Here is a 12,776-nt window from a genome sequence, read left to right on the forward strand (position 1 = left end):
CCTGTCAGAGTTTGAAGTGCTATTGAATCAAGAATCGCTGCTTCTTGCTGGGAGGAAAGAAAGAGACATTGATTATGGTTCCCTTTAATTCCTTCAGTCAGCCTCCTGTTCATAGGCTTTTGTAGCCCTTAAGAGGAATTCCCTGCTTACATATGCTCAGTAAATTCCTCAGTATGTGGATTAATCATGTTTGGGATGCTGAATTTTACCCTTATATAGAGCACCCTTATGTTATATCTTTTCTTTTGAAAATAAATTCCTCCAGTCTGGAAACCTTGTCATCTTTCATGTGCTTTAAGGTCCTATATTTTTACCTTTGGGCAATATTACCTTGAAACTGCTTACTTTAAAGTTATAGCATACAGCTGGTATACAACTAATACAATATTTGCTAGCTTTAACTGATACTCAGAGGGTTGTTACCTCTATGCCTTAGCACTGTTTTTTCACCAAAAACAAATCGTATCTTTTTGAAGTACATCCTACATCCCAGAGTTTAAGAGCCTCTTATATTAATAAACATTGATTTAACTGAGCTTATGTTCTGAGTATCATTATCTGTTAGGTGAATGAAATAAAATAGGTGATTAAATCTGTTCTGTATATATAAGCAGTTTTTGTCTCTTTGTAAGATGTATTAAGGGCCAAGTATATACACTATTGTCTGCTGTGCAGATGTTAGTTATCTGTCAGTATATAACCAAGCCTCTGGACTGAACCTATGATTTGTCAAAATTTGTCCCAGAACATGTCAAAGCACTAAGTTGTTAAGGTCAAATATTTTTTGTTATCTTGAAAACCATTCATCTAGTCCTTCCTCGCATTATGCTTTGCCATTATTACCTGAGGTCACTGATAGACTCTAAATTTGGAAGAATATAGCAAAAGGGGATTAGTCATAGGTAGTCAAATACACTATTCTTTTTTCATGGGCAGCTCTCTAAAGAAAAAAGTCAGCATTTTTAGTCACTTTTTTTTATTCCTCGTCTTGTATTCACTCTGAAAGCTTCTTAAGGTCGTGAGAAGGTGGTGGGTTAAGTCTCATACTTGACTGACAGGTGTAAAACACTGATAATTCTGTGCTGATGGGAAAGAAGAGAGTGTTATATCCAACTCCATTACTTTTGAACCATCTGCAGTTGCTGAAAAACATTATCTAGTACCAAAAATTAAGAAATATTTACCAGCATGATTCTGTTGTTCTGATACCGTATGATTCTGTGGTTTTGTAATGGAAAATGTCTTTAATTTTTAACTAGCCACTAGGTGGCAATTGCACACAAGTTAAGATGTGCCTGGGAATGCATGTGTGAAACTCTGGTATTGCTATGGTGACCTTGTTCATTTTCATATTATTTCTATTGAGCTACGTGATGTACTTTAAAAAATAAGAGCTCAAACTGTCCTGAAATTATTTCTCATGTAGAAATCTTAATACAAAATAACTGTTTATTCCTTTGCAGTAATAGATGCCACTATGGACAGTAATTGAACATCTGAATTTTCCAAAAGATAAATCATCAAGTTTTCATATTTCTGCTGTGTAATTTCTCATGGGTGTCTTGCCATCAGCTTTGGAGATGCCAATTAAATTGAGTGAATTGAGGTTGAGGGTGCCCTCAAGACTCAAAAGTCTCATTGTTCTTCATTGCAAGAATACTATTCTAGGCAACATGCAGTTTTCCTCATGATTCCTCCAGCAACTTTGGTCTTTAACAAAGGAGCAAGCCGAGTGTTGAAGATTAAGAAAGTAACTCACTGAACCTGTGCTTACATTTCTTCTCTAAGTAATTAACTGAGCTATGAGAGCACAATTTGTCCCCCCAGGGTTCCCAATAGATGCAGTCCCACTTAGAGCAAGAAAAGACAATTCAAACAGAAGGACAAGGAGTGAGAAATTTTAAAGAAGCAAAAAGAAATGAAAAAAAACACTGCAAGAACAAAAAGAAATAACTTTGAGGATATGGAATATAAAGCTCAAAGGAGTCGTCATCCACCAATCTGTTATCATTGTAACAAATGATGGTCTGCACCGCGCCAGAAGGAATACAATGCTAGGCATCAGATAGATGCCATGGATTTAAAAAAATTATTTTGAGTTTCATTTTGTAGAACTAAGTTTTTGTTCGAAGAGAACAGTCATGTCCTAATTATTTTCATAAACTTTCTGGAGAAGATGATATCAAGAGGAAACTCCTGTAATTTTTCCTTTAATGCTTCAATTTTTGCTAGAAAGGTACAGTTCATGAGATAAAAAAACCCTAGAATTTCACTACTATGATCTTTCTTCAAACAGGAAAGAAAATCTGGGTTTTCCTCAAGTATTAGGAAAAAAATTGAATTTCTGAAGCAACCTCTATTAGAGAAATTGAATCTGACAAGATCACAAACCCTCTAAATATTCTTGCATATAAGAAATGCAATTAGAATTTGCTTTCTACTGATATTGATAGTCTCAGTAACACAATATTAATCACACTATTGTCTGTTATTTTGCTGTAGCGCTTGGCATTATGCCTCACTGTAACAGCCCCTGGACTAGTTGCTGCATCAACAAGGATGTGCATTATAGCTTTACTTAATATAGCCAACAACTAAGGGAAAAGGCTAGCTGCTGCCTTATATCTCTTCAGTCTGTCTCCCTGGGTAGTTTTGAGCTTCCCTGATAATGACACATTCATCCTGTGTACATTTATGACTGGATACAATTATTGCAGTGAATAAGCTTCATCTCTGTTCCTATTTTTAAATAAAGCTTCTAAAATAGGCTCTATACCAATGCGGAAATTCGGCAGAATCAAATGTCCATCGAATAGTCTGCAGCCATCTCTGTGCATTCTGCTTTATTGCAGTAACTTATTGTTTTTCTTCTGTTCCCCCTTTGCAGTTTGTAGGTCTTCAGACAGTCAGGCATATTGCATACATCTTTAGAAATTATGCAGATCTGAGCAGCTAGTAGATTAACAAGAGCCATTTTCTAGTCAAAAAAGAATATGGATATAGATGCCTATGTGTACATACATAGGCATCTATATCTAGGAAGTTACTAGGCTTGGTTGAGGTTATTTGCTCAAAAAATCGTGGTTTATGCCACCAGAAATATATATGGAGAGTAAGAGGAGGTGTGGGTTAACTGCATCAATATAAATAACTGAAGGGGGGCTTTAACATGGAAAATATGAACAACAACCATATTTGACATAGAATAAAAAATAATTAAAATGTATTGCCAGCCTCTATGATGAGGAGATGTCTAACCATACTGTCTTCAAAGTTAATGTATCCAGCACATGTTCATACGCTGTAATCCTTTGAAAGAATCACAAGGATACATGCTGTTTTTAACCTAGGAAAAAATCAAAATTATGTTGATAAAATCAGTTTCAAATGTAGAGGTAGAATTTTGGAGACCAAAAAAGCTCAACAGACAGTACAGCTGATTGAATATACTCATCAAACTGGGAACTCTATATTGTTTGTTGAACTTTGGTTATGTCTTGCTTTCTGTGATGGTTCTACTTTCCTTTGGTACAACTTTCCTTGTGCATTAGAGCATCCTTTTTGCAAGAATTGAACGCCTTGTGAGAAAGCTGTGTTGTAAGGCTTTAATAGAGACATCAGGAGTCCATCAGTTTTGTCTTTCTGAGTCTCTTTGCTGAAATAAAGTCTTCCATTGTTTCTGAATGGCTCTATATACAGAACCTAACAGCACAGGCAAGAATCTAGATTGTCTTTATCTGATACAAGGGACAAAAATAGAACAGCTTTTAATAAAGGTATTTCCAGAACCAAGAAAAGATTGCTAAACTGGGTGGGAACACTAGAGTAAGGAATACATCGGGGTCTTTAGGATGGATTATAAGATCAATAAAATTGGAATATAAGGGTAAAAGAACAGGCATCAGGAGTCTGTTTTTTAAAATCTACAATTTTAGTAGTCCATGGTGAAAATTCTTTTTGTCATGCCTATGTGCTTTGCTTTTCCAGCATGATGCTTTTTGAAAAATTTAGCTAAAAACCAGAGATCCGACAACCTCCTAGATGCTGGGAAAATATGTCTAAGTAGCTGAAATTTTACAAGGGGTGAGGAATTGATTCTGAGCATCAGGTCCCTGCATGGCAGGTCCAGCTGTCAAAGGTGTCAACTTTGGAGACCCAGGAAAAGGAGCCAGTCTGTGTTTATTATATCCAAAGCGACTTTAATGTATTCAGTGCTTAGCTGGGGTATGTTCAGAAAAGAAAAGAGTTTTGGTTAGACTTTTAACAAATGGTATAGAAAAAAGATGCACAATGGTAAAATTGATCACTTGCATATAAGAATTTGATTTTGCTTTGTTCCTGCTGCTCAATTTTTTTTCCCTTTTCAAGTGAGATTTTAAGTTATTTTGCCTTGAAAGGCTTTTTTCATTCTAATGCTTTGTGGTATGGTGGTTTCTCACTTTTTCCTTTTTTTATTTTAAAACAAAAGAGAGCTTGCCTCAGAGCTTGCATTCTAAGACGTGATGTGCCAACTGACTGATAATTTCTGTGAAAATATTTGTATCTGTCTTTAATCTTTGATGTATTATAATATTATGCTACAAGCATACTTCATATAAAAGTCTTGCTTGGGAATGAAACCAGAGCCTTTCTAGGGCTTTCTATTGTCTTGTTCCATCGAGTGCTTCAATTCTAGCTCAGTCAGAGATCATGCGAAGTACAGAAAAGACAATGGGTTGGCACTAGGATAAATAAATCAATTATAGTAATGTCATATAGAAACAGAATCATAGAATGACAAAATAGTTGAGGTTGGAAGGGACCTCTAGTAATCATCTAGTCCAAGCCGCCTGCTCAAAGCAGGGTCCACTAGCGCAGGTTTCCCAGGACTGTGTCCAGTCAGGTTTTATCTCTAAGGGTGGAGACTGCAGACCCTCTCTGGGCAACCTGTTCCAGTGTTCAACCACCCTCACAGTAAAAAAAATGTTTTCTGATGTTTAAATGTAATTTCTTGTATTTCAATTTGTGCTCATTGCCTCTTGTCCTTTTGCTGGGCACCACTGAGAAGGTCTGGCTCAGTCTTCTTTACACCCTCCCATTTATATACATTGATAAAATCCCTCTAAGCCTTCTCTTCTTGAGGCTAAACAATCCCAGCTCTCTCAGCTTCTCCTTGTATGTCATGCTCAAGCCCTTAATCATCTTTATGACCCTTTGCTGGACTTGCTCAAGTATGTCTATGTCTCTCTTGAGCAGCAGAGCCCAGAACTGGACACAGTACTCCAGATGTGGTTTCACCAGTACTGAGTACAGAGGAAGCACTTCCTAATGAAACCCAGGATACAGTTAGCCTTCCTTGGCACAAGGGTGCATTTCTGGCTTGTGTTCAACTGGTTGTCCACCAGGAGCCCCAGGTCCCTTTCTGCAAAGCTGCTTTCCAGATGGCTAGTCCCCACTGTGTACTGGTGCATGGGGTTATTCCTGTGGAGGTGCAGGACTTTACACTTCCCTTTGTTGAACTTCATGACATTCATGTTTGACCATTTCTCTAGCTTGTTGAGGTCCCTCTGAATGGCAGCAGAACCATCTGGTCTATCAGCCTCTCCTCCTAGTTCTGTATCATCTGCAAACTTGCTCAGGGTCTCATAATTCAGGTCGTTAATGGAAATGTTAAACAGTATTACCCCAGTATTGATCCCTGGCGTACTTCACTAGTGACTGGCCTACAGCTGGACTTAAAGATCCACTGGACTGTGCTGCTGATCACAATGCTTTGAGCCCGGTAGTTCAGCCAGTTTTCAATCCACCTTACTATCCACTTATCTAGTCTGTACTTCATCAGCTTGTCTATGAGAATGTTACAAGAAATGGTATTGAAAGCCTTGCTGAAGTCAAGATAAACAACATACGCTGCTCTCCCTTCATCCACTGAGCTAGTCATTTCATTGTAGAAGGCTATCAGGTTGGTCAGCCATAGTTTCCTCTTCATAAATCCATGCTGACTGCTCTCGATCACTTTGTCCTTAATATGTTTGGAAATGTTTTCAAGGATTATTTCCTCCATCATCTTCCCAGGAATCAAGGTGAGGCTGACTGGTCTGTAGTTCTCCAGGTTCTTCAGATTCTCCTCCTTGCCCTTCTTGAAAATAGGAATAACGTTCACTTTCTTCCAGTCCTTGGGAACCTTCCCAATCTCTGCAACCTTTCAAAAGATGAGGTCCAAAACCAGGACCTCGGCTGCTATCATCCTTCTATCCATTGGAACTTGCACAAACTTTTTTGGATTAAGCTTTTTTAAAAAAGATTTACTCTAACCAAACTAGGCAGTAAAATCAAGTTTGATTTCTCTCTCTCTTTTTTTTCTTTTTTTTTTTTATATCCGTGATTAACACTTCTTGAGCATTTCCGTGTGCAGCTACTGATGATTTTAAACTAATGCTAGTGTTCTCTTGTTAATCATCCACTAGAACAGCTTTTTGCTTATCTGGAAACAATGAAGACAAGTAAATAGTTAACTTTCATAACTAGCTTTTCCATTTTCCTGTTTCAACTGTATTCCTTCTTGCCCATTGAAGCATAATTGTATGTAGAGAATAATTCTGTTTCTCTGTAAATTCTAACAAGACTTGGATGCCCTTCTCTAACAATAAGGGATAATAGTCACATCTCGGATTGGATTTGTGAAGGTCTTCTGGGAGTATACTTGAAATAAATATACAAAAACATAAATATAGACTATATTATGTAGTCCAAGGTGGCAATAATCACTTACAAAACCCAACATCAGTCTTCTGCTATTGATATAATAATACTGTCACCAAATTTTCAACTCAAGTAAAGGAAGGCTTTTCATTTGGAGGTTCTTCTGAGATTGTTGTCTCCTTATTTCTCCATCCTTTAAAATATCTAGGGTAAATTTATCTCATTGAATTTGGTAATCTAAATCTTAGGAAGATCTCCAGGGGAATCTTAGGCCGAATTGTTGTAATATGTGTCTCTTACACAAGTAAATTGAATCACCCATTGGAAATTCCTGTCTGTCTACTGACTATAGAGGGATTCTAGACAGCTAGTTTAACAAATGACTAATCAAGTGAGAAGAATCTATCAACCTATCCCAGTAGCTTAAAAATGAGCATTACCACTTTCATGTTTCTTGAATTACTTCTTTTCCGAAGATTTATTTAAATCATGAGTTGTTAACTAATTTACAAGTGAAAGTACATTTTTGCACTTTAATTATATAATAGCGTTTTTCAGAATTATTAGTAACGCTTCTAAAAATGCTTTAAGATTTTTCCTGAGGGAAACTTCTTGCATATGCTTTCAATAAAAACAAGATGGCAATATAGTGATTTATTTTACCATTGTAAGATAGATTTTGAAATAAATTTATATCCATTTCACTTTGTTCAAGCTTTTGAAACTAATGAGTTAAGGAGCAAAAATTAATGGGAGTAACAGTAAACAGTTCTTTAAACTGTGCTGAAGATAATCTTATTAAGTAAATGTCAATACCAATACAGAGGTAAATGAAAAGTCCGTAAAATGGTCTCTAACTGATCCCAATTCAGATTGAAGTCAGAATTAAAACATTATGACAAAATTCTTAAAAAATGGGTAAAATTAGGCTCCCACATTCATGTCCAGGCACACAGTAAATGACTTAATTTTCTAAAGTCCTGAGAACCTCTTAGCTTCTGTGGCCACTTAAATTGCGTGTTATCCATACTAACAAGCACTGATCCTCCCCATCTTGTAGTCTTCAATGGAAATGTTAGTTCTGCACACAGATTAAATAGCTATGTACTGTAAAATATGGGCTATGGCATTACAATGACCATTGACACATCTATGTTCTTAAATGTTACTAGAAACTGAAGAATAAATTATTCAAGGTATTGTTTCTTCTGTGTCAAACTTTTTATTGATGGTTTGAGAGACGTGTTCCTAATTTTCTTGCGCTGTGAAAGTATGATGCATATTATGTGGTATCTTCCTATCTCTCTGTGTATGGTACTGTGGCAGAGGTTCAACTTTAATATATTGTGGATCTTTAACAGTGATACTAAGACTAAAATGATCTTGTTTTGTTTTGGAGGAGCTGTTCTTTCACATCCACTTTAAATGTTGATAAAATACTACCCTTTTAATTTCAATAGCTTTTGCAGTTTGATTGCATCCCTCATAAGTTTAAAATAATGATTTTAAGTTCAAAATTACATAGAAAGTGATCATTCTCATTTGGAAATTATATACCACTATTCCCAGCTCCTAAATTTGCAAGTATTACATAATATTAGTATGTTCATCTAATTCCTGAAGCATCTGCAAATTAATTGCATGGAATTATGAAAATTGAACTTGATGCACGTTATCTTTTGTCACGTGCCACCTTTCTAGATGATGAGGCCATGTGCCACCTTTCTAGATGATGAGGCATAATGGCACAAAATAACAGAAGGAAGCTACTGTGCGATGTTTCTTGCTTTGCTGAAGATGTGTGAACCCGGATCATTAGAAATAAAGTCTAGTAATCTTTTATTATACCTAGTCCAGCATTATGTTCGTTGATAAACTTAGTTCTTACTTTTAATCTTGACTGATGTGCTGTTCCTAATAAATAGCTCCTTCTATATTTTAGCATGCATTTCAAAAAGGGAGGAATAGATGTTAGAAAAACTTCTAGAGGCTGAAGAAGATTCTGTTCCCATAGCTTAAGGCAGGGTTCAGATGTATTCTTTTCTTGAAAGTAATGCACAGGTTTCTGCCACCATATCTAAAAAAAATTCAAGTTAGAAGAAAATGGCCTTCATTTGGGTTACTCATTATGTTCTATAGTGGCTCCATAAATTAGGATTTTTAAAGTCTGACAGAGACAAATAGTTCTTACAAGTTCCATGAAAATCAAAGAAGGGCAAATATTCAAAATAGTTCTGGAACTGTGATACTTTCTTTTGAAAGGCAAGGTTGTTAATCTTATTTGTTATATGACAAAGTCTTTCTGGCATTAGTATTACTAAGGTTTTTATTCTTCTTATAAACTGTTCATAAACAAGTATTTGTAAATTTTCACTTACTAAGCATTTTTGTTCTTATTTATAGAACATTCAAGGTGTCTCTAAACATCCAGTTAGAATTATAAAGAAACAGTACATAAAAGGTAAATTATGTTTTTATTAACATGAAAAGGCAGTTTTATCTAATTATTTTACTGAATTATATGATAAAATATTGTATCTTAAAACAGACCAATAGCTCCAACATAAAAGTACAGTTTATTGATGCACAGTTATACATTACCGTTTAAACCAATTACTTTCTGCTTTTTTTTCCCTTGAGAAGGTTGCTGCTTCAGCACTGATCTAAATACTCATAAACTTTTAGATTTTCTATTCCCCTGGACAATATCACTGTTCATTTTTCCAGATGAGAACTTATGCATCTTAACTTTGCTAAGCATCCTAGGGACTGTTTTGTGTGCATTCAGCTCATAAAGCTTTTCCTGAGGAGTTAAGTTGGGTCATTTTAATGAAACTCACAACTAAACACCAAAAGTTAGTCAGATGTGTTGTGTTTGATAAAGGAAGTGGGTCTGAGCAGAGATGATTTGGAGAGGATTGAAGCAAAGCCTAGAAAAGCATTATGCAAGTAATAAAGAGAGAAACCCACAACAGCGGAGTCTAATATAAGGATGATCTACATACACTCTCCTTCTTGAAAGAGCCATAGTTTGGAGATGCTGCTCATTTGTTCTGCTTGGTTCTTAGATAAGGGTGGGTTTGCCTTTTCAAAGCTACTCAGTCCCTGGATTAGAGATTACAGTACAGATCATAAGACAGGGGTCTGTTTGAGGCAATAGAAAACTGCAATAGCAGCTTTATTTTGTGTGCCCATTGGATTTTTGTAAGTATTTCTTAAAAGTTATTAGAGAAGACGTGTGAGCAGTGGCTGTGTAAACCTGTAGCACTGTAGATACTGTGGCACATAGGCCTGTCTGGAAGTAGTCTGATCAGATTCATTAATGATCTTATAGATAATATGGCCTTCTCAAAAATATATTTCCGAGTTTTTCTTGCCTGTGTCAAGACATGCTTATTTTTCTCACTGTTATGCCATCAGCTGTCAGCAATCATTGATCAGATTAATTCCACTGTATTTCAAACAACCATCCCTTTCTATGCCAGCATTTTTGGATTGGGGTTTGGGAATAGTGTATGTTTGTCTCCTCTTTAGGAAAAGAAGAGGAAATAGTAACCATTTCCCCAAGAACATTGTTTGTTTCAAACAAAGGATATACGTTTTTAGCAGCAGGTAAGGTAATTCTTGTTATTCACATACATATTAATATTCTCAGTTCTGTGATCTCTTCTTCCATTTTCGTTTGCATGGCATTACATATTGCAAGGCTATCAACTTCCTTATTAATGATTAATATTGTTATATGAGGTATACTCCTTATTGTGTTTTGGACTAATATCCTAGAAATGGTTGACATGTAAGCCATGTCATTAGAAGCTTGTAGAAAAGAAAAGCTAATAAGGTTAGTTGACACCTGAAGATAATGAAAGAATTGGGCACCTTGTGATCTGTAGCTGGACTATAACTTCTATGAGCTTTTTATGGGCATCTGTTTTTATTGAGCAAGAGGAAATGACTGAACAGTCCAGACTTGCACTCTGATTTGTGAAAGTTTGGTTAAAATGCAGATACATTTTTATTTTAGAGCAATAGATTTATTTTAACACTCTGTTTGCTAGATTTTTCCCATATTGAACTAAGGATCCTTGCTGACCTGTCATCTGATCCAGAGCTTTTGAAACTGTTCCAAGAACCTGAAACCACTGATATCTTTACCACACTGGCTTCTCAGTGGTAAGAGAAAATGTTATATTTTTGGATATTAATTAGACAAAATAACAAGAAGAACTTAAATTATTATATTACTATATAGTGATAATAAAAGACAATGTTTTGTTACAGTATTTATTGTTAATCTAATGCTGTTTTGATACTGGGAATTTTAATTCCTTTTCTGTCTTTCTGAGTCATTCTCCACTGTCATAATTACTGTATATCAAAATATTGTAATCCAGCTGACCAGTATGAGCCTTGTGACTAAAACTGAGGGAATAATTTATTGTGAGTAGTGCATACTGATACTTTTGCACTCTGTTTGTGTTCACCAAAACCTTTTAAAATACTGGATCAGCAATTAAATAGTTTATCAAGCTGAAAGATGTGGAACAACATTTCTCAGTAAAAATACAAGCATTTTTGAAACCAGCTTGGTTATCCAACAGAGGTATTGGAATCAAATTACGTATATACGAGAAGCAGAGAGACTAGAGCTCATGGGATTCCTTTGAATTCATAGGGTTTAGTACTTGCATCTTCTGATGGATGATGGGATACTTGCAAAAAATGTGATGCTTCTGCCATTTAAAAAAAATAGTTCTTAGCTCCATTACCCAAGTAATAAAGAGAGACACCCACAGTAGTGAACTCTAATATAAGGGTGATCTGCCTACGTACACTCTTCTTGAAAGCTTACAGCCACAGTGTGGAGATACTGCTCATTTGTTAATTATTGTTAATTAATCATTAATTGATTATTATTGTTTACGAAGTTCATGAGTGCAAATCAAAAGATCAACTATAAAAAAAAAAAAAATTATTTGCATAGCTGTTTGAAGGTATTTCTTATTACTTCTTGTACCATTGTGATACCTAAAAATCTCAGCTGAGACTGGGATTCCCATTGTGCTAGAAAGTGCAGAAACATTCAATAAGAGGCAGGGCAGGTCTCCAGAAGTTTCCATTTTGAACAGACAAGTCAGACAAAGATCAAATTAAATGCTGTAACGTATAAGCAGATTGAACAGTCATATCATGTACATTTCATGTGATTTCCATATGCTTTTATTGTTTTTCTCACTCTCTTTTTTAAGTCTTTTGTCTGTGTTTTTTGTTGGGAGATTGTTAGGTTAAAAAAGAAAGCAAAAATAGATGTGATGAATTCATTAGTTAGTCCTGATCTAGCTCAGTTCAATTTCTACAGTTTTTAAATTTTTGCAGACGTAACCTTCCCAAACATAGTAGTTCCTATCACTGCAGTATTTGCTAATATACTCTGAAGTAGAAAAAGAAACAAAATGTAGCTGAAATTATAATTATCCTCCTACCAGCAACTGAATCAGTGCTTGAGGGACGTGCAGTCTGAGAGGACAGAACTCAAGGTCGCAAACATCCCAAAGAATATAGCTATGGAAAGATCACCATAGCTCTTTTGAGTCATTTAGAAGCTTCTATTGATATTATAATCAATCCATAGTTCTGACATGATATCACTAGAATCTCGTGATGGAGTTAAATCCTTATTTTAGTTTGGAGGTATATTGCAAATGTATGCATGAATATGAGTCAAATTTTGTCTCAGCTCTGGGCAAGGCTCCAGAAATATTATTCTATTCAGCAAACTCACAGCTCTTGGCAGCCGCCAACCTCTTATAGTTGCTACACACTAACTTTAAATTTAATGAAATATTACAGGCAAATATTTTTATCAGACAGAAGTGTCATGATGTGTCTACAAAATCATTACATAATGATTCTGCAAAGAATTGCTGACTCTTCTTTTAAGCTTCAGGAAAACTAATGCTCGGAAGTAACTTTCTATTGTATGTATTATATGACACTATTAATTACAAAAACATGAGGGGTGGGATTCATCTCATCTAAAAGTAGTTCATGGAAAAGGCTGTGTATTTTTTTTTTTTTGAGAGTAGCCAATACAA

At 35.5% G+C, this 12,776-nt stretch overlaps 1 protein-coding gene across 1 annotated transcript in view; it reads left to right on the forward strand.

Moving 5' to 3' along the window:
* POLN (DNA polymerase nu) overlaps positions 1–12,776 on the forward strand; it is a 106,939-nt gene that overhangs the window by 37,662 nt on the left and 56,501 nt on the right. Inside the window, exons 15-17 of the mRNA XM_067298303.1 lie at positions 9,085–9,142; positions 10,216–10,293; positions 10,740–10,854. Of these exons, the coding sequence (XP_067154404.1) occupies positions 9,085–9,142; positions 10,216–10,293; positions 10,740–10,854 (251 nt within the window). The remainder of the gene's footprint in view (positions 1–9,084; positions 9,143–10,215; positions 10,294–10,739; positions 10,855–12,776) is intronic.

This window comes from Apteryx mantelli, chromosome 5 (genome assembly GCF_036417845.1).
Source record: "Apteryx mantelli isolate bAptMan1 chromosome 5, bAptMan1.hap1, whole genome shotgun sequence".
Lineage (NCBI taxonomy): Eukaryota > Metazoa > Chordata > Aves > Apterygiformes > Apterygidae > Apteryx > Apteryx mantelli.